This window comes from Primulina huaijiensis, chromosome 8 (assembly GCF_012295235.1).
Source record: "Primulina huaijiensis isolate GDHJ02 chromosome 8, ASM1229523v2, whole genome shotgun sequence".
Taxonomy (NCBI): Eukaryota; Viridiplantae; Streptophyta; class Magnoliopsida; order Lamiales; family Gesneriaceae; genus Primulina; species Primulina huaijiensis.
This window is the reverse complement of record NC_133313.1, coordinates 21,157,177-21,183,888: the sequence shown is the minus strand read 5'-3', so window position 1 is coordinate 21,183,888 and position 26,712 is coordinate 21,157,177. Positions and strand designations below refer to the sequence as shown.

General features: G+C 35.5%; 3 protein-coding genes across 4 annotated transcripts; all 3 read right to left on the bottom strand.

Moving 5' to 3' along the window:
* Positions 1-1,466: 1,466 nt before the first annotated feature.
* LOC140981986 (uncharacterized) lies at positions 1,467-5,893 on the bottom strand. Of its 2 annotated transcripts, none has more exons than XM_073448398.1 (13): positions 5,681-5,893; positions 5,451-5,516; positions 5,032-5,097; positions 4,863-4,936; positions 4,341-4,420; positions 3,794-3,885; positions 3,411-3,484; positions 2,946-3,030; positions 2,687-2,844; positions 2,534-2,576; positions 2,240-2,305; positions 1,957-2,034; positions 1,467-1,776 (listed from the first exon to the last, which is right to left on the bottom strand). In XM_073448398.1, the coding sequence occupies exons 1-13, from the start codon at positions 5,777-5,779 to the stop codon at positions 1,708-1,710; spliced, it is 1,050 nt and encodes a 349-aa protein (XP_073304499.1). In that variant the 5' UTR covers positions 5,780-5,893; the 3' UTR covers positions 1,467-1,707. The 2 variants fall into 2 exon arrangements, with proteins under 2 accessions (XP_073304499.1, XP_073304498.1); XM_073448397.1 differs by having other exon boundaries at positions 3,794-3,891; positions 5,681-5,891.
* A 928-nt stretch (positions 5,894-6,821) lies between these two features.
* LOC140983252 (U-box domain-containing protein 28-like) lies at positions 6,822-8,251 on the bottom strand. Its single transcript, XM_073450210.1, has one exon. The coding sequence runs from the start codon at positions 8,193-8,195 to the stop codon at positions 6,978-6,980; it is 1,218 nt and encodes a 405-aa protein (XP_073306311.1). The 5' UTR covers positions 8,196-8,251; the 3' UTR covers positions 6,822-6,977.
* A 5,343-nt stretch (positions 8,252-13,594) lies between these two features.
* LOC140983406 (PH, RCC1 and FYVE domains-containing protein 1-like) lies at positions 13,595-25,954 on the bottom strand. The gene is made up of 9 exons (XM_073450454.1): positions 25,222-25,954; positions 17,699-17,785; positions 17,253-17,342; positions 17,075-17,161; positions 16,860-16,979; positions 14,723-16,756; positions 14,486-14,632; positions 14,067-14,380; positions 13,595-13,948 (listed from the first exon to the last, which is right to left on the bottom strand). The coding sequence occupies exons 1-9, from the start codon at positions 25,267-25,269 to the stop codon at positions 13,789-13,791; spliced, it is 3,087 nt and encodes a 1,028-aa protein (XP_073306555.1). The 5' UTR covers positions 25,270-25,954; the 3' UTR covers positions 13,595-13,788.
* Between the last annotated feature and the right edge of the window lie 758 nt (positions 25,955-26,712).

Genomic DNA, 26,712 nt, shown 5'->3' with positions numbered 1-26,712 from the left:
TAATCTAATCTAAATAAAAATGATTATCTAATCTAATCTAATCTAATCATAGGCTGTTGTACCTCAATTGCATGCTCACAAAACACACACAATAGTTTATAAATCACGTTATTCAAGTACACTGTATTGATAAAATGAAATATATTTTTAATCTAATATATATATAGATAAATGAGTAGGTCTCTTGTGAGACGGTCTCACAAATCTTTATCTATGAGATGAGTAAATCCTATCGATATTCACAATAAAAAGTAACACTCTTAGCATAAAAAGTAATAATTTTTTCATGGATGATCCAAATAAGAGATCCGTCTCACAAAATACGACCTGTGAGACCGTCTCACACAAGTTTTTGCTTAGATTAAATAATATATGTTTGAGAAAAAAAATATTTTAAAAGAGAAATACAGCTGCCAAGTGCCAATAGAAACTAAATTTGAATTTGGCCTACCAATATCCAACAAAAGATAGTCAGGGGACTGATGAAGAAGAAGGCAATAGCTGTCGATCCTGCTTTATTTAGTTTGGTAATTGATCATAGGGCTGATAGAGATGTACCATTCTAGTATTCAAATAATATTTTATTAGTTGACAAATCTCGCATCATATATTTATTTAAAATAAATTACTCTAAATTCATTGAAAATATTTAAAATCATGCTTAAAAACAGAACAAAAAGTGTATGTTATTTTATGTTAAAAAATAGTAAACTTTATCCTTATACACAGAAAATCATTAGCATATATTTCAAAAATAGGATGTAATAACAATTCTAGAAGGAAGGAAAAAAAAAAAAAGGAATGTAATCACATTTCCCAAGGTGAAAGAAAATTTACCCAGTTACCGTTTTGTTTTTCGAAAACAATTTTAATTTTCAAGATAAATAAACAACAATAATCATTTATTTTATTCCCTTATTTTCTAATTAATTTTATTTTCAATTTTCGGAAATTCACGTGCTATATTGAATTTCTTTTTTCCAAATTTACAGCCACGGCTTGTTACACGAACATTGAAGTCGTCGGATCGTGATTTAGTCTCCGAGCCGAGTGTCAAACTCGAAAAACGACGCGAAAGAGGAAGCCCCGAGAGCTACAGAGAGACCCGTCGGTTACATACATTTGCTGGCATTGTTATTTGAGAGATCTATACATAGGGCAGTTCTTATAAATTGCACGGGCTCATACCAAATCTTGGTATCAATCAAGAATTGAGATTTGGTCCTTTTTAACTAACGTCCAAAATTAAACTTTAAAGCATAAGTCACTCTCATTTAAAAGTGGGCCACCCTTCTGATATCAAAATTTGGCCAACCATGACACCCAATCTCCTCCTTTGCTTGATTTGTTCTATTGGTATTGAAATGTTCAAAGTTCAACCCCCCATTAGATTCACCGTACTGGAACACATTCGGTAGAANAAAAAAAAAAAAAAAAAAAAAAAAAAAAAAAAAAAAAAAGACAAACAAATTTAACGAAGTTTATGATTGATTAAGAACTTCAATACAAGCCAACCAACATCCAAACATAAGAAAGCATTACAGATTCAGGGGCTACCATTAGTATCGAGAAGGGTGATCCTTTGGGACTGTTGCGGGTACTTTTGCTCTTGCATCAATGATTCTTTTGAAAAACTTCAGATGAAACATAGGGGTGGGTGGGTGGTTGGCTATTAGAGATGTTTTCGCCGGTGTTCAGGACATTATTCTAGGAGACATCAGCAACAAATATGCTACCCGAGTCGCACCATCCTGCTAAGACATCCCTATTGGAACACTGCAGTAGAAATGGACAACAATCAGAAGTCAAGAAGATAAAAGCAGCCAGTTTAAATTGTTCTACTCTGCCTACATGGCCGTATCCCACCGCACCACAAGTAGTAATTATAACGAAGTTATACATACGCTGACACGTTTGGGATAAAAAGGATCAGGTCAGGGTGATGAAAGAAAAAACCTTGCCGAATCCAAGCCAGTTAGAATCTCCCCTGAACGAAAATGATTTCTTGCTTTCTCTCCATAGTCCACAGAACACCTGCAAAGCAAATTGAAATCCAACCAGTTATGAAAAATCGTTACAGGGTAATATTAGGAAAAAACACTTTGACTTCACGAAACACATCAATCACACTATTTGCATTTAAGTTGACCAATAGTACACAGTGAAGGAGCAACCCCCAAATATGATGTCAAAATTTGAGGTTCATATATCACTGGCGGATTATCACAAAAGCACTAACCTCATAATCAACTCCTTGCACGTATATATAACCAGGATCAACTGATGAAAAAGCAAGTCCGGTAATCTGCAGAATATGGGAGGACAAGCAAATGTAAGTCAATCAAAATTTAGCCCAAAAACTTTCAGATAGAACATTCAACATACTTGTATAAAATAATAAGTTTTTATGCTCAAGTTCACTGTTAGAAGATACAATTTGAGTAGCAAAGTGCCACGGTTAGAGACTCCATATATGTAAAGACCATGTTGACTTGTTGCATTACAAAAAAACAATGCATGAGGGACAGCTAACCTCATATTTCGCGCAGTTCAGCCACCTGGCCACAGCTGACCATCTGCACTCAGTTTAGGACAAAATGGCTGACTGTTAATCCAAGCACTGGTACATTATAATACTCATTTCATGGGACAATTCTTAGTTCAGGTATTTGACAATTCCACAAACCTGCGAGGATCATAGACCGTCACAGTACGATCCGCTCCACCAGTAGCAATATAACCAGATGAAGATGTACTGACTGCATATAACATATCCCCAACGGATCCCACTATTCTCTGCACACAGCCCCCATTCTCTTTTGTTCGCAAGTCCCATATACTAATCTGTGGCAGGTAATGGGACGAGACAATGTATTAACACCATGCATGGAACATTTCGTTTGAGATTTACTCAATAAGTTTGACACAGTAAAGAACCCATGAACCTGGGAACCTTCTGCGACGCCGAGCATAGAATTTGTACCCTCGCCAAATTTGTTCATGAAAACGAGCGAAGATGGATACCATAATCTGACGCAGAGATAAAATAACAAATAATAAACTTACAATATTCACCAGTCTTAACAGAGATGTAAAGGAAAACAACTGATAGTTGCTGCTTTTCATGATAAGTATCACATCCTATTTGATGATGGAACTTTACACATCTTCAACACAGCATGGCGAGAATAACATTCATGACACAAAACTGATTTAACATCAGTTAATTCTTGTAAATCCACATGACACTTAGATGGATATTTTTCTTTATGAAAAAGCACATTATTGTCTTTTAGACTCTTTTAGTTGCTACCAGGCAAAAAAAAAAAACACTAAAAATTTAGGAAACAGGAGAAGTTGAATATTAAAACAGGAATGCTAAAAGAGTACAAAGGCAATGAAAAACTCACGAACGTAAAGTGCGGAGATTAATATCTCGGTCGTAAACATCAATGCTCTTATTTAAGCTGACTGCTACAGCTGTCTGAAGCAAAAGCAGAAAAGCAGGTCAAATAATTATCTAAAGAGGGTAGTAATTTATACATATAAGAGGAATTTAAAATAGAAAAACTCTTTAGAGCAATTAGTCTCTGATTGTCCATTGCTTCTGAATATTTAGTAAATTAAATCAAACAAGTGACCCAGAATCAAGTATTTGAAATAAAACAAGGTAAAAATATAATGAGCAAAGGTAGAATTCGGAAAAGGATACAACAGGCAAAAACTGAATGGGCATCAGAACAAGAAAATGCGTACGCCTAATTATTGGAAGTCGGTCAAGGAAATAATGTACCATGGACAATTGATTTGGATTAAAGCAAAGTCCAGACCAGCTTCCTTCCCCGACACCAATTTCCCGAGGAGATACCGAATATGTAAGTACATCTACATCTGGAAAAAAATTCGTATCATTTAGTCCCACCCGTAAAATAACCAGATGCAGTTCTGTGCCTCCAACAGTAATTGTGCATGAAAGATGTTAGAGCCTATCCACAATGCTCTCAACTTAATGAATTTTCAGTCAGTCTAAATCAGGCATCAGATAAATTGGTTGGCCAGAAACCTATCATATTAGCTTCATCAGCACTTTGGATTCTTCTATCAGTATTATAAAAAATGCTTGCAAAAGACTAGAAGTGAAACAGGGATTAGAAAAACTGACCAACATGACTTCATAATGGCACAAAAGTAATCACCACCATCTCAATAACCGACACGCATAATTACATGGCCCAAGATTCAGCATCGCAGGTTATTAAAATCGTAGAAATACACACACAACTCAACAAGGTGAAAAGTAATAAAGAGTTAAAGAACACTAGTGTGAAGGAAACAATCACCTGTATTGCCAGATTCAATTTTAGAAACAATAAGGTGGCCATAGGAGTCCACACTTCCCATCAATGAGCAACCCACATCTGCATGAGTGGTAACAATACAATAGTAAAAAAATACAAACACAAATGCGGTATAAGCCTAAATTCAATAAGATTTAATAATTTCAACCTTAGACTCTTTCAAACAAGCAAGGCAACCCAAAAACAAACACATGCTATTTGTTCAACTGAATCAATAGGAGAAAGATACTGTAATTAACTCCAACTTTTTTACTTGAATATTTTCTCAGATGTTATACTAGATTAAAAATGTATACCTGGTAAAGAGGGGGCAACAAATGTAAACCAAACATATTTCTTAAGGTCAAATCCTAGTCAAATGTTTTCCACAATAGTTAAAGGAACAAAAAGATAAAAGAGAGTAAGACTGTGAGATAATCTACAACAATAATTTCTATAATGATAAAATGTACAAACTTGAAAAAGTAAAATTGTGAAGTTACTACAGGGAATAGTCACTCAACTTCTGTTTCTGCACACACTATACTTTGAATTTCAGACCGGTGAGGGCAGCGGTTGACAACTGCCGCATCTAAAACCTTCACTGACACCTCATTTGATCAGCTGATGAAGATTTATAGTCTTTAAAGATAAAGCTACCAAGGGCAATGCATCGAGCATGGAATAAGAGTACCTGAGTTTGTTCAGGGATTAAAAGGCTTTCCTTTCCTCGACCCACAAATGAATCCTCCAATGAAATCTGACAAGAAATGAGAAAATATCAGCTACTATATATCCCATTTCAGCTAAATATAAGCAACTCTTTATAGACTCTGGTTCCATAATCCGAACCTCACCTCCCTTCTAACAAATATTGAAAGTCGAAATGTAGAGGAGTTACAGAAATAAGTTAATGCAGTACAAGTAATCCTTTCAGAAACTCCAATCCCCGGCTATTTACAGGAGGTGGGAATCAAATTTATTATTCTTGCACTTAAATTCAAGGAAAACAAGACAAACATAATCCTGGACCAACTCCAACCAATTATTTTTTTTGGCATAAACTCAAAGCTCATATATATCTCTCACATCTGATTGCATTAAGGTGCATACCCGGAGTTTGTATATTCGTGAGCCTTGGGCGATGTAAACCCAGCAAGAAGTCGCGTCCTCGTTGACCTGAATCCACACAATTACCACCCACATGAATATTGAAATAAAGCACATACACCACCAAGGCAAAATAAAGCAAGATATTTTCTTTTGGATTTATTTGTGTAGTGCGCGTGTGTATTCGTAGCAGAGGATGTGGGAGAGGGAGAGGGAGAGGGAGAAGGAGAAACTGTGAGAGTGAGGCGGGTGGATTGGAGGTGAGCCGGAGAAGGGTGGCGGAAGAGAGATTCTGGGACTACTGCCTTCTTCAACCTCTTAGCCTCCAACATTCTTCGCTGTTCAGTGGCCGTGCGGCTGGCTGCGGCGGCAAAGCTTAATAACTGAGAACAGGAGGAGATTGGCTGTGTTCAAGGCAGGGGTGGTCACGGGTTTATGGCTGAACCCGAAATNTAATTGATTAAAATATGCCTCAACTAAAAAATACAAAAAAAGTAGTATATTAAATCTATCAATTAAATTTTTTTTAAATATGATATCTGAGTTAACCAGTTAGGTAGAATTTTACTATCGGATATCAGACTCGACGAGCAGAGCTTGAACCCAAAACACATCGAAACTACCCGAATTTTTCTACCGGGTCGGATTCTCAGTACCCAAATTATTTTTCTAAAAAAAGGGTTATTAGCCTAGTAAGAATCTTATGTTTTTTTTTATATAAGACCTCTGCCGTTAAATAAATTGAGATATATGTTTGGGATTTACATGTGACAGGATATATGCTCGTTGACATAGGTTAAACCCTTCATTTTTCTACGTCGAAATGTTCACGTCTTCCTTTATTTCTAGCACCTTTTTGGTTTTTGACAATTGGGTAACAATCCTTATCCCAAATTGGTTCAACAACACATACTCCACGCCTAATATCCGAGCTCTCATAGAGAATAATTTCGTAGTGTGGACTGACGAGGACAAAAATTATCATCTAGATTAGCATCCATCCGTAATGTAAAATGTACATACTAGAAGATTAAATATTAAATTATTTTCATCCGACGATTGACTCAAATTTTACAAATGATTAGAACTATACATCAATTTGTTATTCATATAAATTGATTTATCATATCGAATTTATACATTATTAATCGTCTCTTCTCACGAACAATACAATGTTTAAAAACCAATTAAAAACTGAGTAGAATGGATTGACAAAGCTTGGTGCAAACGATAATATATTGATTTATTATAAGTTTTTGTTTTGCTTAAATTTTACAAAAGATTAATGTCATATATTATTATATTATCCAAATGTATTAATTTATAATTTTATATTATAAATCATTTATCATTTCACCGTCGACTCAATCGGTGTGATATTACCGCTCCATTTCTAAAACTGCGCCAGCCGAGACTAATTTAAAATATGATATCCCACCAATTACGATTAGGTGATGGTTGATGCTCACAAATTTGAAGGTGCCTGCCTAACACTTGGAAAAAATTAATATATATATATAGTTAGTCAACTCAATAAGGCGTGATGTGAGTTGTCCCAGTCTGGTAGGGACCCAAATTCGACTTCACGTTCTTCGCTCTCAGCACTTTGACCAATTCCCCGCACATCTGCCTTGTACACTCCGAACAATCACTCTGCATCACAAGTAGTACCTTGGTCAACCCGTTAACTTTCACCACCCTCCCTTGGGCCAACGTGTCCCGTCCCAAGCAGCACACGCTCCACAGCACTCTGATACCGTTCTCCGTCGCCTCGCCGGAACACTTAATCAATTTCTCCACAATCCCCACCACACATTTCTCGTCTGCAGCGATCACCGCCCTCCCCTCCGTGCAAGTGGCAATCATCGCTAGCATCCCCAGAGCCTTATTGTTAACTGCACGAGCCGCACTTGAAGAGAGGATTTCCCCAATTCTTGCCACTAAACCGAACCGGATCAGCTCCTTCTTCACCTGCCTGGAGTTTGACATCGTCACCGATAGAGCTGAGAAACTGGCTTCTGCGGCTGATGTAACGGTTAGCAAATTGCACAGTTCGCGCAGTAAATCTGGCTTTCCAGCAATTGTGAGCTGAGATTTTGGATTTAATGCCATAATCTCCAAAACTTCGGCACATTTAACCTTTGATCGCGAGCTGCCTTTTTGCAACACGAAAGCGAATGATGACAAGCAATCAGTAGTACTCTTCAATATCAACTCATTCAATCTCTCCCCAACCACATTGTCTCGCGCCATCAAATAAAAAATTTCAACGATCAATTCAGAGACTCGAATTTCATCGGCCTTCCCGAAGACCTCAACAAGCCTCGAAATCGTATCACAGGATTGGGCGACGAACTTCAAATTCTCCTCCGAGGCTTTTATGAAACCGATGATCTTATCCAGTGAAACAGGATTTAATTCACCTTCGATGAGTTCAGCCACCTGCTGTTTCGGGATTGCGGACGTCGGTGATGACGGTGGCGCCTCAAGAACCTGAGCCTGGGATATCCAGAGATTTATGAGGCGGCGGAGCGTGAGATTCGGCGTGGTGTGGGTGGAGGGGAGGGTTTGCATGGTGGCTGGGCACGTGTTGTGGCCGAGAGCTAGCCACGTCTCAATGGAGGTGCGATCATATGTAACACCGGTGCAGAGGCTCACCGGGGACTTCATCACGTCCATGGAGATCGGGCAACGGAACAAACTAGGTACGGCAATGTTCAATTCCTGGCTTCTCTTTTCTCTTGCCATTGTTCTTCTTGTTAATTAGAGGGTGTTTTTATATTATGGAGCAAAAAATACGACGTCGTCTCGTAAAACATAAAACTGATTATTATTTTATTTTGAATTATTTGATTGTTAGGTAATAAAACACGAGACAAAGGGTTACCGTGCATGGGGTGATGTGTTGGGGGCCCCCATGCGTTGAAGAATTAATAGTCAAACTTGATTTGCTCTATGAAAATTGATCACAATTATTATTTAATTAATTATCATGTGTGCTGTTGGATTATTTCATTCATTTGAAAATGTATAGATTGATCGACAGACAATCTTTCTCCATCACCGTAATGTTCATATTTTTTTAAATAAATATGTATAACTTTATTATAAAATTTACATATAATATCGAATTATGATAAGATATTGATTAATATTTTTGTTTTGTTACTCAAATTTTATAAAAAATTAGTATCATAAATCATTATTTTATCAAAATATATTGATTTATTATGAATTTGTTCACGAGACGATGAGACAAGCCCTTTTATTAGTAAAGTGATATTAATGATATTATTTTGAACATGAATACGGGTAATTAATGTATGTACTTGGCGGTGCCAAACAAACCAGGCTTATTTAAGAGTTGAGAGACCCAGGGATCTTTGTAAATATTTCTAACGACATTCATAGCTGTACTTTGGTTTTTAAACCCGATTTTCTAAAACTTAATTTGGATTCATACACGTGTTTTTTGAAGTAGAAGAGAGTTTGGTTTTCGAAAATGGTTTGTTCTGTTTCCAAAATATAAAAAGGAAAAGGCGTGTACGTCTTATTCTTAAAACGCCTGCTAAATTCAAAAATTGATAATCACCCATAAATAATCTATTATCTATTATTATTATTAAAAATCTCCATAATAAAGACAAAATATGAAAATAGTGTCTTGGTCTGTTTTTTTTATCTTTCAATTTTACCCTTATTTGATACGAATATTACATTTTTTTATTTTTTTTAATTACAACAATATTTCACATAACACTTTAGTCACTCGATAATTTGTCAAATTTCACTTTAGTCCCTCGATAATTATAAAAAAAACATATACAGCGTGTGCAAAATAGTTAGTAACTATAACGTTGCCATTCCATGTATACTTTAAAGAATATCAGAGGGTCTATTTGATAATATTCTTGAATATATGGTAGGGTCTATTTTATTTTTCCTTCTTTAATTTTAGAGTGTGCATGTTGTTTTTTTTTTTTACATTAATACTAGGTTTATTATTGTTTATAGTAATATAAAGTTTATAATTTCTCTGATCAAATAAAGAATTGTTTAAAGCGACTTAAAAGAGCTAGCACTCTCTGGCATAGATATCAATTGGAAAAATTAGGGGGCGGGATACATGACATTGTTGTATCTTCTGATCTTAACCTAGATGGTAAAGTTAACACAACAAGAAACATATTTTTGAGAAAGAATGATTTCATAAAGACTAAGACAATAAGTCAGGATATACAATTTTAGAAAACCAAGAAGGAAAACCACTATGAAGCCATTCTATGAGTTCAAAACGAGTCGAGCCAAATTGTGCGCAACTTCATTAGCCGATCGCCTCATATGGTTCAAAGATCATTAAGAAGTTGCCGAATTTCTATAAATAAAGTGTCATCTGGACCAAAATCATCGAGAGGTTGATTGACTCTAGCTATTAACTGTCGGAAAGGAGTCCGAGAATATGCAAACAGTAGATCGATAGCCCAAGATGAAGGCAAAACTTCACACCGAAAACTGTATGGGTAATAAGTCGCCAGACAATCTTCTACCAACCATGATTATGATGAGAAGATTTAAACAAAGGAGGTGCCATACCATTCACCTGAATTGCATAGCTTGGCTTGACAATATAAATCACCTTAGAACTCTCCCGTGACAAAATCTCATATCCGCACAGCCCCTACGGTTCAAGTGAATATCTAGAATTGCTTCGGCTTCATAGAGCATATACCAAACGTGGTGTTTTGTCATTCGTGTACTAAATGTATAAATTTTAAAAATGTATATAATTTATTATTGGCCAAATATATCATATATATGCATAAATGTAGGATGATTTTAAACTTTTATTCTTTTAAATGGTCAAGAGAGGGGCAACTGCCACCGGTTCCGGTTCCGGTTCCGGTTCCATGTTACCTATATATGCGTTAGAGAATTCTTCGACTTCATGGGAAAAAAACACTCACTGATTATCAATCAAATATCTCCAGTTTAGAGAATTTAATAGTTTTAGGAAGCTCGTTGAATTTATAAATTAACTATGTTAATTGATTTGGACGTTTCGTTACACAATCGCTAGTCACCTTCTGATCATATGGAGTAGGAACTAATGCAGCATTGCGATTTTTTCGTCAACCACGTTTCCTTGTTTAAAGACTTTATTATGAAAAAAAGGTGCACTGTATGCCCCACAGTCGACCATTTATTTCAATTGGGTCCATGTACTCACCTAACCAGGCAACATCCCGCCTCTTTTTCCTTAGATTTTTCCACTTATTTCCACGTTACCCCCTTTCTGTATATTTCATTCCTTTAAACCATCTCCCCCAAGACCCGCTCAAACCTCAAATTAAACATCTAACTCATTATTAACTTATCAATTAACAAGAGCGTTAAAATAGAGAGGACGGCCTTCATCATGTCTTAACAAATATGTCATGTGAACATTGATAATATTTTCATTGTAAAAGATTAATTAGGTGATAGAACGTAGGGTAACAATATGCGAAAATAAAAAGAGAGAATACTTGTATGGATCTGAATTCGTAAAATTCAAGTAGATACATCGAGATGCGATATAACTAACATCAATAACTTTAACCATAGGTTAATTGATGTAATGAAGATTTTTAGGATGATTTAAATTAGTAATCTATGTGGATTTTTTTTAAACCAATTTGTCCTGAATGTGTAAGGGATATAATTGAATGGGACATGCACATTGAATTTCATGTTAGTTAGTTGAAGAAGAAAAAATGTAGTACAAATATTGTATTTAATGCCCCATTCTTTCCTCCTCTCCTTCTTGTCCTTTGTCTTGCCTCTCCCACATATGTTTCAGACACAAGCTTCCCAAATGTTTCACTTTTAAATTTTTGTATTCTTGCATGGTACCACAGCCATATTTATTAGCACAACAAACTAAACCCTTTCACCAACTAACCTATATAAACTATTTCAATTTGCACACAGATCATTCACCATCCATCTAAAAAATAAACCCAATAATCCTTCTCCCCATTAAACTAGATCTCGTGTTTTCTTCTGTTCTCCATGCCCATTTGAGATGGGGAAAAAATCTCAAATAATCCCCATTTTACTCCTTTATTCATTCATGTTTCTTGCTAATTATAACCATGCAAACGGGGCTAGACATACACAATCCTTCAAAATTAAGCCACAAACTCATCATCACCATATGATTTCTCCAAACACTTTCTTGGGGTTCTTGCCTAAAGGAATCCCTTTACCGCCTTCTGCTCCTTCCAAGAGGCACAATGGTATCGGATTGCAGGGCCGAGACGGTTCGCCTTGAAGTCATATATACACACACACACACCGATACACATATACTTACAGTGAAAATATTCTGTTGCTTGAATATTATTTTTCCTCTTCAAATAGGAAATAGATGGAAGAGGATATATTTACCGGCTGCTGCCTGCTGCTGTAAATGCGAACAGGTGACTTTGAAAATCGGTGGTTCCATTTCAGGGAAAAAATTATAGAAAAATATACATGATGTCTTTATATATATTGCATTGACTTGTTGGCAAGGTGTTACTAGTCTACAGACACCAAGGATTAAGGTATCTTTAATCTGTATAAATTCTCTGTTATTGATGCTTTAAATGAGAAGTGATTAACCATTTTATACAGAAACAGAAGTTTTATGCATATACTTTTACATTTGTATCACATTTTGTTGGTTCGTCTCATATCGTTTGGATAAAATCCTCAAAATTATATATATATATATATACTCGAATATAGTTTTATGCACTTATCCAAGGCAGTCTCGGAAATTTTGGAGCGTACTTAGGGGCATCTAAACATGTAATGAAATCGTCAAAAAAAAAAAAACTTTGGGATAAATTAATATTCTTGGAATAGATTAAAGAAGTGTTGATCATTATGTATTTTTTATTTACAAATTTATGTGATATAATCACTTTTTTAGGGGTTGAGAATGTTATTCATTAAATATATCGGGTTGGTTTGTTGACGTATGTATGCGCTAATTTAATGCATGCATTGACAAATTTGGTAATTGATTTTATTTTATTTTATTTTATTTTAATTCTTGTTTGATATTTCGTCTTGTTGTAGGACTTGTGTTCTCTTTATCAACCAACGTTATATCAAATTTGAAACATCTGCTCTGATTGAAAACAGAGTATTTAGTGCTGTTCATTTTTTACGCGAGATGATTAGTTGATCATCTCGTGTCCTCTACGTCACCAAATATTGTGTTTTCAGTCACAGCAGAGGATCCAAATCCCGTTATATCCTGACATTGACCAAGAACAAAAAGGCAAGCATACCATGTCCACTTATTAAAATACCAAAATTCTACTTTACTTTGAATTGGAGAAATGTCAAGCACAATTTGTGCCTACAAATATTTTTTTTTCAATAATGATATATTTAGTGACATAGCTTCACATGCTTTTTTTAAGAAATTTAGTTTCATATTGAAACCACATTAATGGAAGATGATATTATGCTTTGATGATCCAATAACTAAAATCGCATCGTGAGAGAGAACCCTAAATTCTTTAACACTCGAGTTGTAAATTCATCTGGAAAATCAATGATAAGCTAGATTAAAGAGAAAAACAAGCATGCTCATGATAATGGCCGATGGAAAATTTTCCATCACTTTGACCAATTCCCTTTTATAAAATTAGCATGTTACTTCTATATTCCATTTTGCGACTTTGAAATTAGCTTTATCAGGTTTGAAGTACTAAATTACTGTCGGCCAAAACCAACACGTAATTTCAAACATACTAGTTAATTATTTAGCTTGTTACTATATATTTTATTCTTTTTCCTGATGAAACCAGAATCTCGCGTGGAACATTTTATTGAAGTTAATTTCCTTTTCCCTTAGACCAAAATATTAACGATCACCAACTCTTTTATATTAAACGATTAGACATTTTGGTGCAATATATTACAAACGATGTTTTGGTGCAAGTAAAATAATAAAATTGAAAAATTGTTAGAAAAAACGAGATGATGAACTGTTCATCTCGTGTAAAAAGTGAACATCACCAGGTGTTGTGTTTTCAGCCAGATCAAAGGATCCAAATCTTGAAAAAGGTATAAATATTCAAAACTTTTGAGATGGAAACAACAAAAGATAAAGCAAGCTAGCACAAAGTTGACAAAACTATATGAAATATATCAGAGATTTTTATTATTATTATTTTTTACAGAGATTAATAAAATAATAAGACAAGGGGACAAGTAAAGCGATTAAAGGAAGTTGGTTTCCGCTTGCTCGACAACTACACTTGGCTAAAATATACAGAGATTTTAGTACGTCTACTATTTCCTAAACCTGGGAAGAAGGTGAAAGAGCTCCATAATATCTCAGGGCCGTCTGGCAAAATACCGACACCTTTTCTGATCCACGAATGTTGTATGTCTCGTATATTTTTTCCCGGTTCTCCAACCACCAAGTTTCTGCTTGGTGTTCCCTGAATCTTCTTCGACTGCACACAAAAAAAGGCCAGGAAACTTATTGTTTGTGGCTAACGGCAATCTAGAATACCACCTCATCACATATAAAAAGAATTCCAACAAGAAAATATAAGGTGCTAAAAATGCCACCTGAAGCGTACTCTCTTGAGGTCTCTAGTTCCATCTTGAAGTGGTACCAGTGTTATATATACACCAGGTTCGTATTGTTCCATGCACTCTGCTTCAATTTGGGCATTGTTTTTAGATATCAAGTCACTGTCAGCAGCTTTGTCATGCTTGGATTCTTTAGCATCAACCCGTTGGAGGGTGTTGCTTGTACAAGAAGTGACACTTGAACCACCATTGGGAGGTCTGGTTGTCTCATTCGGTTCCAATCCATTTACCAACCTGAAGCTTTCAGTGTCACACACTGCAAGTGGCAACCTCTTGGACATATCTTTGAGCTAGAAAATGAGAAAATTATTGAGTCAGCTGCTGACGATTATAAAAGAAAGATACAAGCGTCGACTTTCATCGCGGATGGACATGTAAATGCCAATCAACCTAACCTGAGCTGTGAGTGACTTTATAACTTCTTTTGCAGCCTTGCATTTAGTTGATTCCTCGGCAGCTAACACCATTGCCTCCTGAACTATCTTAGCTGAATTTCTTAGCTCCAATTCTTGCAGTTCATATCGATTTTTAAGGTTGTCTACCTATACATCATGTTCATGACAATGAATTAAAAAAACAAGGTCCTTTCCTCAAAATAAACAATGAGAGACAAATGAAACTTCACGATGTACCTGAACCCGCAATTTATTCACTTCTTGATTCAGAAGTTCATTGATCTTCGAACTTTCAGCACTTGTTTCCGAAGAAGAAAGTACTGATACTGTAGGACCCGGTGTTGCACATCGTGGAGGACTACACTTTATCGACAAGGGAGATAAGGCCCTTGAATTCACAATCGATGGTGCGAGAAGAGGCTTTGGACATGTTTGAAGTCCATCGATAGTTGTACAGACCGCATCAGCTTTTTTCCCTTGTTTTGCTACTTTTTCATTGAACAGTTCGATCAAATCAAGGCTAGATGGTTTCTCCAACCTAAAATCATCTTTGTACAACTTGTTCTTGTTTTGGGCAGAAAGAGGTGGAAAAGCAGTGTTTCTTCGGCATTTTACCCCAGCTTCAGCTACCTTACTTAGTTTAGCAAAACAAGAATCACATACACGATACTGTTTTCTGGGATTAGGTGCCAACGAACCCCTTATGGCTTTTTTTGAACTACATGCATGACAGTGTACTAGTCCACAATTATAGCAATTGTGCCTCTTTCGGGTGAAGCCAAACGTCAGTCTACAAGCAGAGCACTGGGACTGCTCGGCTCCCGAAACCCATTTGCGTAGGCATATAGCGGCACTGTAATTTGTACCACATGCAATGGATTTAACATGACTATCCTTTAGAGCTTCGAGAACTGTTGGCATCTTTCTGTCGTCTATATCACCATGTCCCAACCTCCCGTTAGCTCCTTTACCCCACGTGTAGACCTCATTTTTTGATGTCAACACAGCAACGTGATATGCCCCACAAGCGACTTGTTCCACAGATTCACCAGTAATGTTATCTTCTACCAAGCAAGGAGACGTACCGTCAGATTGTGGATTTCCTAGCTGGCCATAGACTGTACTTCCCATCGTGAAAACACGACCTGATGTAGTCAGACCTATTGTCAAACTATGCCCGCAGGAAACTTGGTGAAAATCATAGTCGATAAGTGTAGGAACACGAGTTGGTTTTAGTCGAGGTTCCTTGTCACCGTGTCCAAGTCGATTTTTATCACCATCACCCCAAGTGAACAATTTTCCGGATGAAACAGTAGCACAAAACTGTGTTACCGTAACTTCAACCACGGCAGCAGTGTGCCACACTCCACAGGCAACTGCCATGGTCCTCAACCCTGAAAGAGACTTGATCTCCCTAGGATACATAACCTTTTCCCGATTACCGTGGCCTAACGCTCCAAATGTTCCATCTCCAAAGGTAAACATCTGTCCAGTAGTCGTTATCAAGGCAGTATGCCATGGACCACAAGAAACTGTCGCAACTTGACGCCCGTCTAAAGGACCGGAAATTCTCTTTGGTACCCAGTGACATAGATCTGTGCCGTGACCCAATATTCCAGCATTATGCGTACCGTCACCCCACGTGTAAAGCTCCCCAGCCATTGTTATTGCACAAGAATGAAACTCTCCGCATGCCACGAAATCAACATTGCAAAAGGATAAAGATTCCACCAGACGAGGTTGAGTAAGATCTTTCCCGACTCCGTGGCCAAGACGCCCCCCGGATTCTTCACCCCAGCTGAAGACTTGGCCTTGCCTAGTGACGAGGGTGGCATGCCTGACCCCGCAGGCTACTTGATGAAAGTCCAGAACAACATTACATTCCAACGGTCTGGGAAGAAGAACATCAGCTCTTGTGATAACGGAATGAGCATTTTCTCGGGGCCTGGCCATAACGAGATTATCACAAATAACCTCACCCCATATATAAACATCCCCCAAAGCATCAGAATCATCGGGTGCAGAACCGTGACTAGAATTACTTGGGCCACTAGATACGCTAACCCGAAAAGCATCCGAACCATATCCCTTTACTTGCATATTTGTTTGATCCCGAGCTACATGTGACCTTTCTGAATGGACCAAAGTATCCTCTGGGTAATAGCTCTTCATAGAAGATGTCATATTTGAGCTAATGGAAACCTCGGGCAAGCTACGAATAGGACTCAAAGAACAGTTGTTCAAACTATTTGACGTCAAATCTCTGTTATCCTGGACCCATATTATAAGTAGGACATATTTTAAATGTGGTGTTATATTTTATTTTAATGTTAAAAACAAAAACAAAGAAAAAAAGAACTCAGGTCATCTTTACGTCAAAATATAAGCCTCCATCACTCCATCCATCAATTTTTGAACGTCCGGCTTGGCTAGATGATAGTAATGTCTTAAGACCTGCTATCCAGATCGCTGCCTCAACTTTGTCCTTGCAAATCTAGTAACATAACAATTATGCAATTGGTAGGCCGAACAGTCAACAAACGTAACATGTAAATAGAAAATGTTCAAGAGAACTTGCTTGTCACCTACCAGATCGAGGGATCTCTTCCCGCTGTTATATAAGAGGGAAAACGACAAGTATTCCTTTTCGGGGCATAGGTGCCTTCGAAAAACGGCCTGGTGAAAAGTTCATTTTAATCATTAGTATGAATAATAGCAATAAAGACAAATCTAATTAATAACATGAAATAAGGTCTCCAAATCTCACAGTTCTTTGTCCAGGGATAATTCTCAAAACTGAAGCTAGCTTCAAACTTCTTTCACCGCGACTAGAGATCCAAATCAAAGATGTTTCATCCTGAAACATGAAATACAAACAGACATTACTGTGCCATTGAATAAATACATGAAGACAAGTTAAATGTCGGTGATGGCTTATAACAGAGTGCAGCCCGCCATTTTAGTACCAAGAATGATTGAAATTAACCATTGCTGACACAATACATCTATTATTCAATAAAGTCTTGGGTATTGAAAATCATTTAATTTGCATCACAAATGAATTGCAATGACAAGTAAACCAAAAAAACACGATAATAGACATACATACTCTCGAGGAAAAGTAGAAAAAGCGTTACTATATTATGTTAGAAATGATAGTAATAGTGTATCATATTAGTGAGTCACATTTTGCATAAACTGTATTAGACATACATTAGAGAGTCTAAATGGATAAACTTTAGGCTTTCCTTTACGACCATATTTAAGCAATCGAGCACCCTTCTTTAGAGCAATCAATACCTGCATAAATTAAAGGGGACCAATCAAAATCAGAGGCAATAAGAATTTATATGATATTATTATATGATATATGAATAATGACTGGGAAGAACAGGGAACACCAAATAATACACCCTTATTATTGGAAGGAACTGATGTGATATATGCCAAGACCTCCTGATTAATATGGCCATTTTATTTTCAGCAGGAGAGGCACTCTTGCACTAGAACGCACATATGTCGAATTCATCCAATTTTACTAGTTTAAACATCAAAGATTCATAGCGCACCTTGACTAAACAAATCTAACAAATGAAAGAATCCTAAAAATAATGAATAAGCAAATGAACAGCCAAAAGAACATCAAGTTACCATCCAATTCAAGCATTCAACGATACAAGTCCAGTTTCAGCATTACATGCATTTTTTTTTAATTTAAAATTTAAATACATGCAAACCTCATATACAATGCGAGGTCCGCAACCTTAGGGAATTCAAGGAGTAAAAAAGCAATTAAAAAAAATCTGTAGATGTATTGTATAAGGTTTAAGAAAAACGTGACACATATTAAAAGAAGTAGCGTGTACAAATTGATATTGGCGACGGCCAAGAAAATTTAGATGCGTACACGATTCTCCTTCTGAATCTCGACTCCCGATACACTCATCGATGGTATGAGAAACGCCTATAAATAGAGCGATTGAGGTTCCTAAGCACACACATCATAAGAAAAAGTTACACCATCTATTGAGAGGGTGGAGTGCTTAGAAGACTTCAACCGAGAAGAAAATCAAGGAAATCAAAATTTTCAATGGCCGGATGTAACAATTGATTTAAACTTCCGCATATTGTTTTTCATGTTTATGTATACGTAAAAAACATGATTTTGAGAAAAATCTCTAACATTTGGTATCAGAGCCATGATACCTCTGCCTTGAAAATATTTGTTTTCATATCATGAAATTTTGGGAAAAGAATTTTAAGTTTTACGTAAGAAACTTAAAATTGAAAGATCGGACGTAATGATATTAAGAAACTTACCTTAGAATTGTGTTATCGATCGGAGTTTGAATTTCTTCCTTGAATATTGAATATTAAAATAAGAATTTTTTGGGAGAAAAATTTTTTGGGAGAAGGTGCTACTGGTTTTTTCTGAAAATGGAGAAGTTGATGAATGTTGAAGAAGAAATATCGATTGCTTCAAATAATGCTATGTATTGAATTATGGAGTCATTTAATGATTTTCTGATAAGCCACGTGAAGTTGGCCTACTGGAAAGAAGACTCACGCGTCTTCAACTTTTCAAATCTTCAAAATGTTCAATTGACGTAAATGCAGTATTATTTTATTATTATTGATAATAATTAATGTGAGACCCACAATTAATAATGCGGGACCCAAATGTTGGTAATAATTCTCCCACAAGTTGGCAATAATACGTTTTTATTATTATTTTTTTTTTAAATAATAATAATAATATTAATAAGTAATTAAATAATGATTAATGTGTTATTAAGTTATATGTAAAATTCGGTATACATATAGCATTTGGTCAAATAATTTGTACACATTAAAATAATTTCAAGTTCGACGTAATTTCTAATACATGTTTAGAAATTATTTTTGCATGTTATATAAAATGTCAAATATTATGGATAAGTGTTTGATGTGTACATGCAAATTTAATATTATGATTGCATTTAATTTTGAAATTTAAAATGCAAATAATATTGAAAAATAATTGGTACATCAATATTCACATTATGTTCATATTAAATTATATTAAGTTGTTTATAATTTGAAATAAACATATTAAGTAAGATGTGAATATAATATTAAAATTAAAATATTTCAGATATTCACAAATGAACAAAGAATCCTCACTTTATCACTACTCCGATAAAAGAGAAAAACTGATGAGGAGCCCACATATAAATGTGATCCTCACTTTATCACTACTCTGATTGAAGAGAAAAACTGATGGGGAAAGTATTTGTTCATATTAAGTAAAAATGTAAATATAAAGATATTAAACGAAAAATTTTGGCTTATAAAGATTCACATAAATGTGGATAATTGAAGTGAATAATAATTATAAGGTGACGTAAGAAAACATGATCTGAGAGAATTCTTCATAGATCGGTTTAAACTGCCTTGACTAGCCACTGGTCTCCCCGAGGAACGTTGCTCTATCTAGGAGTTAGGTATTTAAAGGGCCTTAGCACTACCTATCTTTCCTGGGAGCACTCTTGGAAAGTGTTGATTGCGAAATAATTATTATATAAAGCATTAAGTAAAGCCAAAATTTTGTCCGGTGAACCGTATAATTTTAAATAATTGAGGAATAGCCACAACATCCTTAATTATGAAAAATTATGCATTAAGTGGATTTGGATCACATAATGGACATCAATTGTAATTAATTATATAAACATAATAAATTTTACCTCACATGGATTTTTATTATATTTATATAACTAATTAGGTTAAAATATCAAATTATATTTTTCTTAATTTACCCACAGGAGTTAAGGAAAATACATTTTGATAGTTTTATCGTAAAGTTACAGAAAAATCTTATTGAATTAAAATTTTAGCCCACAGGCAAATTTTATGTCACTAGATTTTTAAAACATGAATTACATTGGTAAAACATGATATTGTCTCAAAATTTTAAGCATATGATATTTTGTGCAGTTATGCAACCTGCGAGTTTTTCTGATATGAAATGTGACATTCCCGAACTAAAGGGCGATAACTATAAAATATGGAAAGAAAGAATTCTTCTTCAATTAGGGTGGATGGATATTGATTATGCTATACGGAAAGACGAACTATCTTCTATTACTGAAAACAACATTCCGGATGACGTTGATCTTTATGAAAAATGGAAGCGATCTAATCGACTCTGCGTAATGTTCATAAAGACCAAAATCTTTGCTGACATGTGTGGTTCTGTCGACCAGCATAATAATGTCAAAGAATTACTGAAGGCTATTGATGAACAGTTTCAGTCTTCAGATAAGGCACTTGCTAGCACCCTAATTATGGAATTCTCTTCATTAAGGCTCACCAGTGTGAGAGGTGTGCGAGAGCACATCATGAAGATGCGGGACATAGCGGCTCGACTAAAGACACTAGAAGTGGAAATGTCTGAAATTTTTCTTGTGCACTACATTTTATGCACTCTTCCACAACAATATGGACCCTTCAAAATTTCCTACAACACACATAAGGATAAATGGTCAATTAATGAATTAATGACCATGTGTGTTCAAGAGGAAGGAAGGTTGTTAATGGAAACGAGTGATAATATTTTTATGACTATACAAGGAAAGTATAAGAAGCAAGCCAAAGTCAAGGGAAAAGGGAAAGGAATAATTCCACCCCAACCTGACATTAAGAAAGAATCCAAGCGTTTCTTCTGTAAAAATATGGGACACATGAAGAAGGATTGCAATATATTTAATGATTGGCTTGAAAAGAAAGGTATTCCTACTTCATTTGTCTGTTATGAATCTAATATGGTTGATACGATTTATAACACATGGTGGATTGATTCTGGTTCTACAATCCATGTTACAAATACCTTGCAGGGTATGCAAAACCTAAGGAAGCCAATAGAAAATGAGCGGAGCATCTATTCAGGAAACAAGATGTCTTCGCATGTGGAGGCTATTGGGACTTGCTGCCTAGTGTTGAATATTGGTTATATTTTAAAATGGGAAAAGACATTTTATGTTCCTAGTTTTTCTAGGAATTTAATTTCGGTTTCAAAACTTGTACCCCTTGGTTATTCATTTCAGTTTTTGGATAAATCAATAAATTTGTTTTATGAATCAAATCTTATTGGAGATGGTACAATGGTTGATGGTCTTTTCTCTATTTCTTTACAAAATAATAACACCACTGTGCATGTTCAAGGAGGTATTTAAAGATGTGTTATAAATGAAGATTTCTCTATATTATGGCATCGGAGATTGGGACACATCTCCATAGAGAGAATTAAAAGATTAGTAAATGATGGAGTACTCGGTACTTTAGATTTTACTGATTTTGAGACTTGTGTGGACTGCATTAAGGGAAAGCAGACCAATAAGTCTAAAAAAGGTGCCAAGAGGAGTACAGAAATACTAGAAATCATACATTCAGATATTTGTTGTCCAGATATGGACATGCAAAGTCCGAAATACTTCATCTCTTTCATTGATGATTATTCACGGTACAAGTATATCTACATGCTTCATAATAAAAACGAAACACTTGAAGCCTTTAAGTTTTTTAAGGCTGAAGTGGAGAAGCAATGTGGAAAACATATTAAGATCGTGAGAACTGATAGAGGTGGAGAATATTACGGTAGATACACTGAGAATGGACAGGCACCTGGTCCGTTTGCGAAATTTCTCCAAGAACATGGGATTGTTGCCCAATATACTATGCCAGGTTCTCCGGACCAAAATGGCGTAGCTGAGAGGAGAAATCGAACATTATTGGACATGGTGAGGAGCATGTTTAGTAGCTCTAAACTTCCTAAATCCTTGTGGACTGAAGCTCTTAAGACAGCTGTGTATATATTAAACTGAGTTCCAACCAAGGCTGTCCCAAAGACGTCATTTGAGTTATTTAAAGGTTGGAAACCGAGTTTGCAACATATACGCGTTTGGGGTTGTCCTTCAGAAATAAGAGTTTACAACTCACATGAAAAGAAACTAGACCCAAGAACCATAAGTGGATATTTCATTGGGTATGCTGAAAAATCCAAAGCTTACAGATTCTATTGTCCATCTCACAACACTAGAATTATGGAATCAAGAAATGCAAAATTTCTTGAAAATGACTTGATTAGTGGGAGTGATCATGACATAGTTTTTGAGAATGATCACATTAATGAACAAACCTCTTATTCAAATGACAGATTGATTGTTATTCGCATCCCACAAGACCAAATGGGTGTTAGACAACCAGTTACTGAAGTTCCACAAATCGCTGATGAAAAACCAGTAGATCAAGTTGTTAATGAAGAACAACAAGAAATTGTTGATCAGCCAAACAACCTTAGGAGATCTACTAGAATAAGAAGACCAGCTATATCTAGTGATTATGTTGTGTATTTACAAGAATCGGACTTTAACATCGGAGCCGAAAATGATCCTGAAACGTTTTCACAAGCCATGAGTTGTAATGAGTCAAAACTATGGTTTAATGCTATGAAAGAAGAGATGAATTCTATGGAAGTTAATGGAGTCTGGGATCTTGTTCAGTTGCCTGATGGTGTAAAAGTCATTGGATGTAAATGGGTCTTTAAAACAAAGAAAGACTCATTAGGCAACATTGAAAGGTATAAAGCAAGACTCGTTGCTAAAGGATTCACTCAGCAGGAAGGAATCGATTATAAGGAGACTTTTTCTCCTGTATCTAAAAAAGATTATCTCCGTATCATTCTAGCATTAGTTGCACATTTTGACTTAGATTTGCAACAAATGGATGTGAAAACAGCTTTTCTCAATGGAGAACTAGAGGAAGAGGTTTATATGAAACAACCTGAAGGATTCTTCTCTAGTAATGGTGAGCAATTGGTATGTAAGTTTAAGAAATCTATATATAGATTGAAACAAGCTTCCCGTCAATGGTATTTGAAATTTCATGATGTTATATCTTCATTCGAATTCATTGAGAACCTCATGGATCAATGTATATACCAGAAGGTCAGTGGGAGCAAGATTTGTTTCTTTATTCTATATGTGGATGATATATTACTTGCAACCAATAATAAGGGTCTGTTATATGAGGTGAAACAATTCCTCTCTAAAAACTTTGATATGAAGGATATGGGCGATGCATCTTATGTCATTGGCATTAAGATACATAGAGACCGAATTAGAGGTATTCTAGGTCTGTCTCAAGAAACCTATATCAACAAAGTTTTAGAGAGATATCGAATGAAAGATTGTTCACCAAGTATAGCTCCCGTTGTGAAAGGCGATAAATTCAATTTGAGCCAATGCCCAAAGAATGATATAGAGCGGGAACATATGAAAAACATTCCTTATGCTTCTGCTGTCGGAAGCTTAATGTATGCTCAGGCTTGCACTAGACCTGACATTGCATTTGTTGTTGGGATGTTGGGAAGATATCAGAGTAATCCAGGTTTAGACCATTGGAAAGCTGCAAAGAAAGTAATGAGGTACCTTCAAAGGACCAAAGATTATATGCTTATATTCAGACGAACTGAGAATTTGGAAGTAATTGGCTACTCTGATTCAGACTACGCTGGCTGCATTGATTCAAGAAAATCCACTTCAGGATATATTTTTATGCTAGCTGGTGGAGCTGTATCTTAGAGAAGTGCAAAGCAGACATTGACTGCTACTTCCACTATGGAAGCTGAGTTCGTATCTTGTTTTGAGGCAACCTCATATGGTGTATGGTTGAAGAGTTTCATTTCAGGGCTTAGAATTATGGATTCTATATCTAGGCCATTAAGAATATATTGTGACAATTTAGCTGCTGTTTTTATGGCTAAAAATAACAAAAAGGTAGTCGAAGCAAGCACATCGACATTAAGTATTTAGCCATACGAGAACGTGTTAAAGATAAGAAGTTACTTATCGAGCACATTAGCACTGAATTGATGATTGCGGATCCTTTGACTAAGGGCATGCCACCATTGAAATTTAAGGATCATACAGAAAGAATGGGACTTGGTTCCTTTATGTAATTTTGTTGTAAGAACAAATTTAATGAAACTATGATGTGATATTTTCTCATATTTGTTGTGTACACATTCATTGATTTGAGAAATATCAATAAAGTTGGACCTCGAATAAACATTGGGTTTATTCATTAAGTTATACAGATTTGAGAGACATAATGCATTGTAATACATGGAAGATAATATTCGTTTTAAGATGACCTATCGCCATGATTCATGTATTTTGTTTTCTCCTATGGTAAATGAGATATCTGTGTCAAGTGGGAGAATGTAAGAAAAGCGTGACACATATTAAAAGAAGTAGCGTGTACAAATTGATATTGGCGACGGCCAAGAAAATTTAGATGCGTACACGATTCTCCTTCTGAATCTCGACTCCCGATACACTCATCGATGGTATGAGAAACGCCTATAAATAGAGCGATTGAGGTCCCTAAGCACACACCTCATAAGAAAAATTTACACCATCTATTGAGAGGGTGGAGTGCTTAGAAGACATCAACCGAGAAGAAAATCAAGGAAATCAAAATTTTCAATGACCGGAGGTAACAATTGATTTAAACTTCCGCATATTGTTTTTCATGTTCATTTATACGTCAAAAACATAATTTTGAGAAAAATTTCTAACACAAGGTTGTTAGAAACAACAGGGAAGGGATTTTGTTTTCAGGAAAACAATCACTAACATGAAAATAATATTCTAAGTTTAAAGATTACGCTTTTACAGAAGCAGAGATATATATACCTGCAGAATTTCACGGTCGGCATTAGCAAAGCTAACAAGATCTGCCATTCCATGTCAAAAGCTCACATCTACACCAACACTGCCACCATCCGGCCCCTCCTCTCATTATCACCACCGCACTCCGTCACCACTCACGCAAAAACCGAACACCCTCCATTCCCCATTCAAACTACAATTACATCCGCAAATCATCCAACCACAAAATCCGTGCCTTTCATCTCCCTTTGATCTGTTAATTCTTGTCGCCAAACAACCAAAAAAAAAAAAAAAAAAAAAAAAGAGTTTTCACTATCCCAAGTACAGAAGCCCAAAAGTCAAAACAGAGTCCTCCCTCCCGTCAAACACAGAATTTAACATAATCCCACGTCGGGAAAAGGTCTCATTCGGTGTATGAAGCGGTTGCAGCCCGGTTAAAACCAACTCCTGCCACGGCCAAAATAGCTGTAGGATGAAAAAACCAAAAGCAGAAAATGGAAGACACTGGCGAAGGTGGCGTACAAGTATGAATGATCACAGAGTACGGAGTCAAGGCGAGGAGAAAGAAAATGGCAGCAGCAGATATTCAGTCAGAAATGTTGCCGGAGAGTACACAAAGATATTCAGTTCTGTTGCCATGTATGGAGTTGTGCGTGCTTCCGTGTACCGGTATACACACACATCTATATATTGAATATCGGCACATGTCTGGATTAATTGTTATCAGTACCTCATCAAATATCTACATAACACAATACATACACGCAAAATACAAATAATTTTGTAAAAAAATATTTTATTTAATTTATATAATATCAAAGATATTATTTTTTATTACTTAAATATGATCAGAAAAATTTATCATATAGATTAACCTCACAAAAAACCTTCTGCACTTTGTTGTTCATATTTAATTTATTTCCCGTACGATTAATAATAAGATAAAATGATGTGTGAAATATTTTCTTTAAACAGAAAAAACAAGGCTTCAAATTTCAATTATCCAATTGCAAACTTTACAAATCAAGCTTTGGGCTAAGTGGCCTAGCACTTGCATTACCCATATTCTGATCGAATTTGAATTTATAATTGTTCAACGTATCTAAATTAGTCCGTAACCACATAATATATTACATTTACATAAAAATAAAATAATTACTATAGAAAATGGAAGATTTTTTTTAATATAATGTCGAATTAATGTTTTATATCAATATAATTAGAGAGGCTTTTACTTTTTTTAAAAAATATGTTAAAGATACCGTACATGGATACAGTACAATTAATGGTTTCACATAAAAATATATTAATATAAATTCACATCCACGAAAAACTCTTACAAAACAGTCAATTTTAGAAAACGAATCTCCAACTCGACGATATGATACATAAAAAAATATTTTAGGAAAATCTTTCTTATCATGTATATGAAAACAACATGTGCATATGAATGGTGTTCTGGTGATATATCAGTTTGTTTATTTAGTATTGTAAATCAAGATATTTTTAACTAAT

Bases quoted from the DNA above. Each gene is read 5' to 3' on its own strand.
- LOC140983406 (XM_073450454.1), bottom strand. From the start codon at position 25,269: ATGGCAGATCTTGTTAGCTTTGCTAATGCCGACCGTGAAATTCTGCAG. The intron at 17,786-25,221 runs GTATATATATCT...TAATTTATGCAG, and splicing joins CCGACCGTGAAATTCTGCAG to GTATTGATTGCTCTAAAGAA. The intron at 17,343-17,698 runs GTATGTCTAATA...TTCATGTTTCAG, and splicing joins ATCCATTTAGACTCTCTAAT to GATGAAACATCTTTGATTTG.
- LOC140981986 (XM_073448397.1), bottom strand. From the start codon at position 5,779: ATGTTGGAGGCTAAGAGGTTGAAGAAGGCAGTAGTCCCAGAATCTCTC. The intron at 5,517-5,680 runs GTTTCTCCTTCT...GTGTGGATTCAG, and splicing joins CCACCCGCCTCACTCTCACA to GTCAACGAGGACGCGACTTC. The intron at 2,306-2,533 runs GTTAGCTGTCCC...CATATTCTGCAG, and splicing joins TGAACTGCGCGAAATATGAG to ATTACCGGACTTGCTTTTTC.
- LOC140983252 (XM_073450210.1), bottom strand. From the start codon at position 8,195: ATGGCAAGAGAAAAGAGAAGCCAGGAATTGAACATTGCCGTACCTAGT.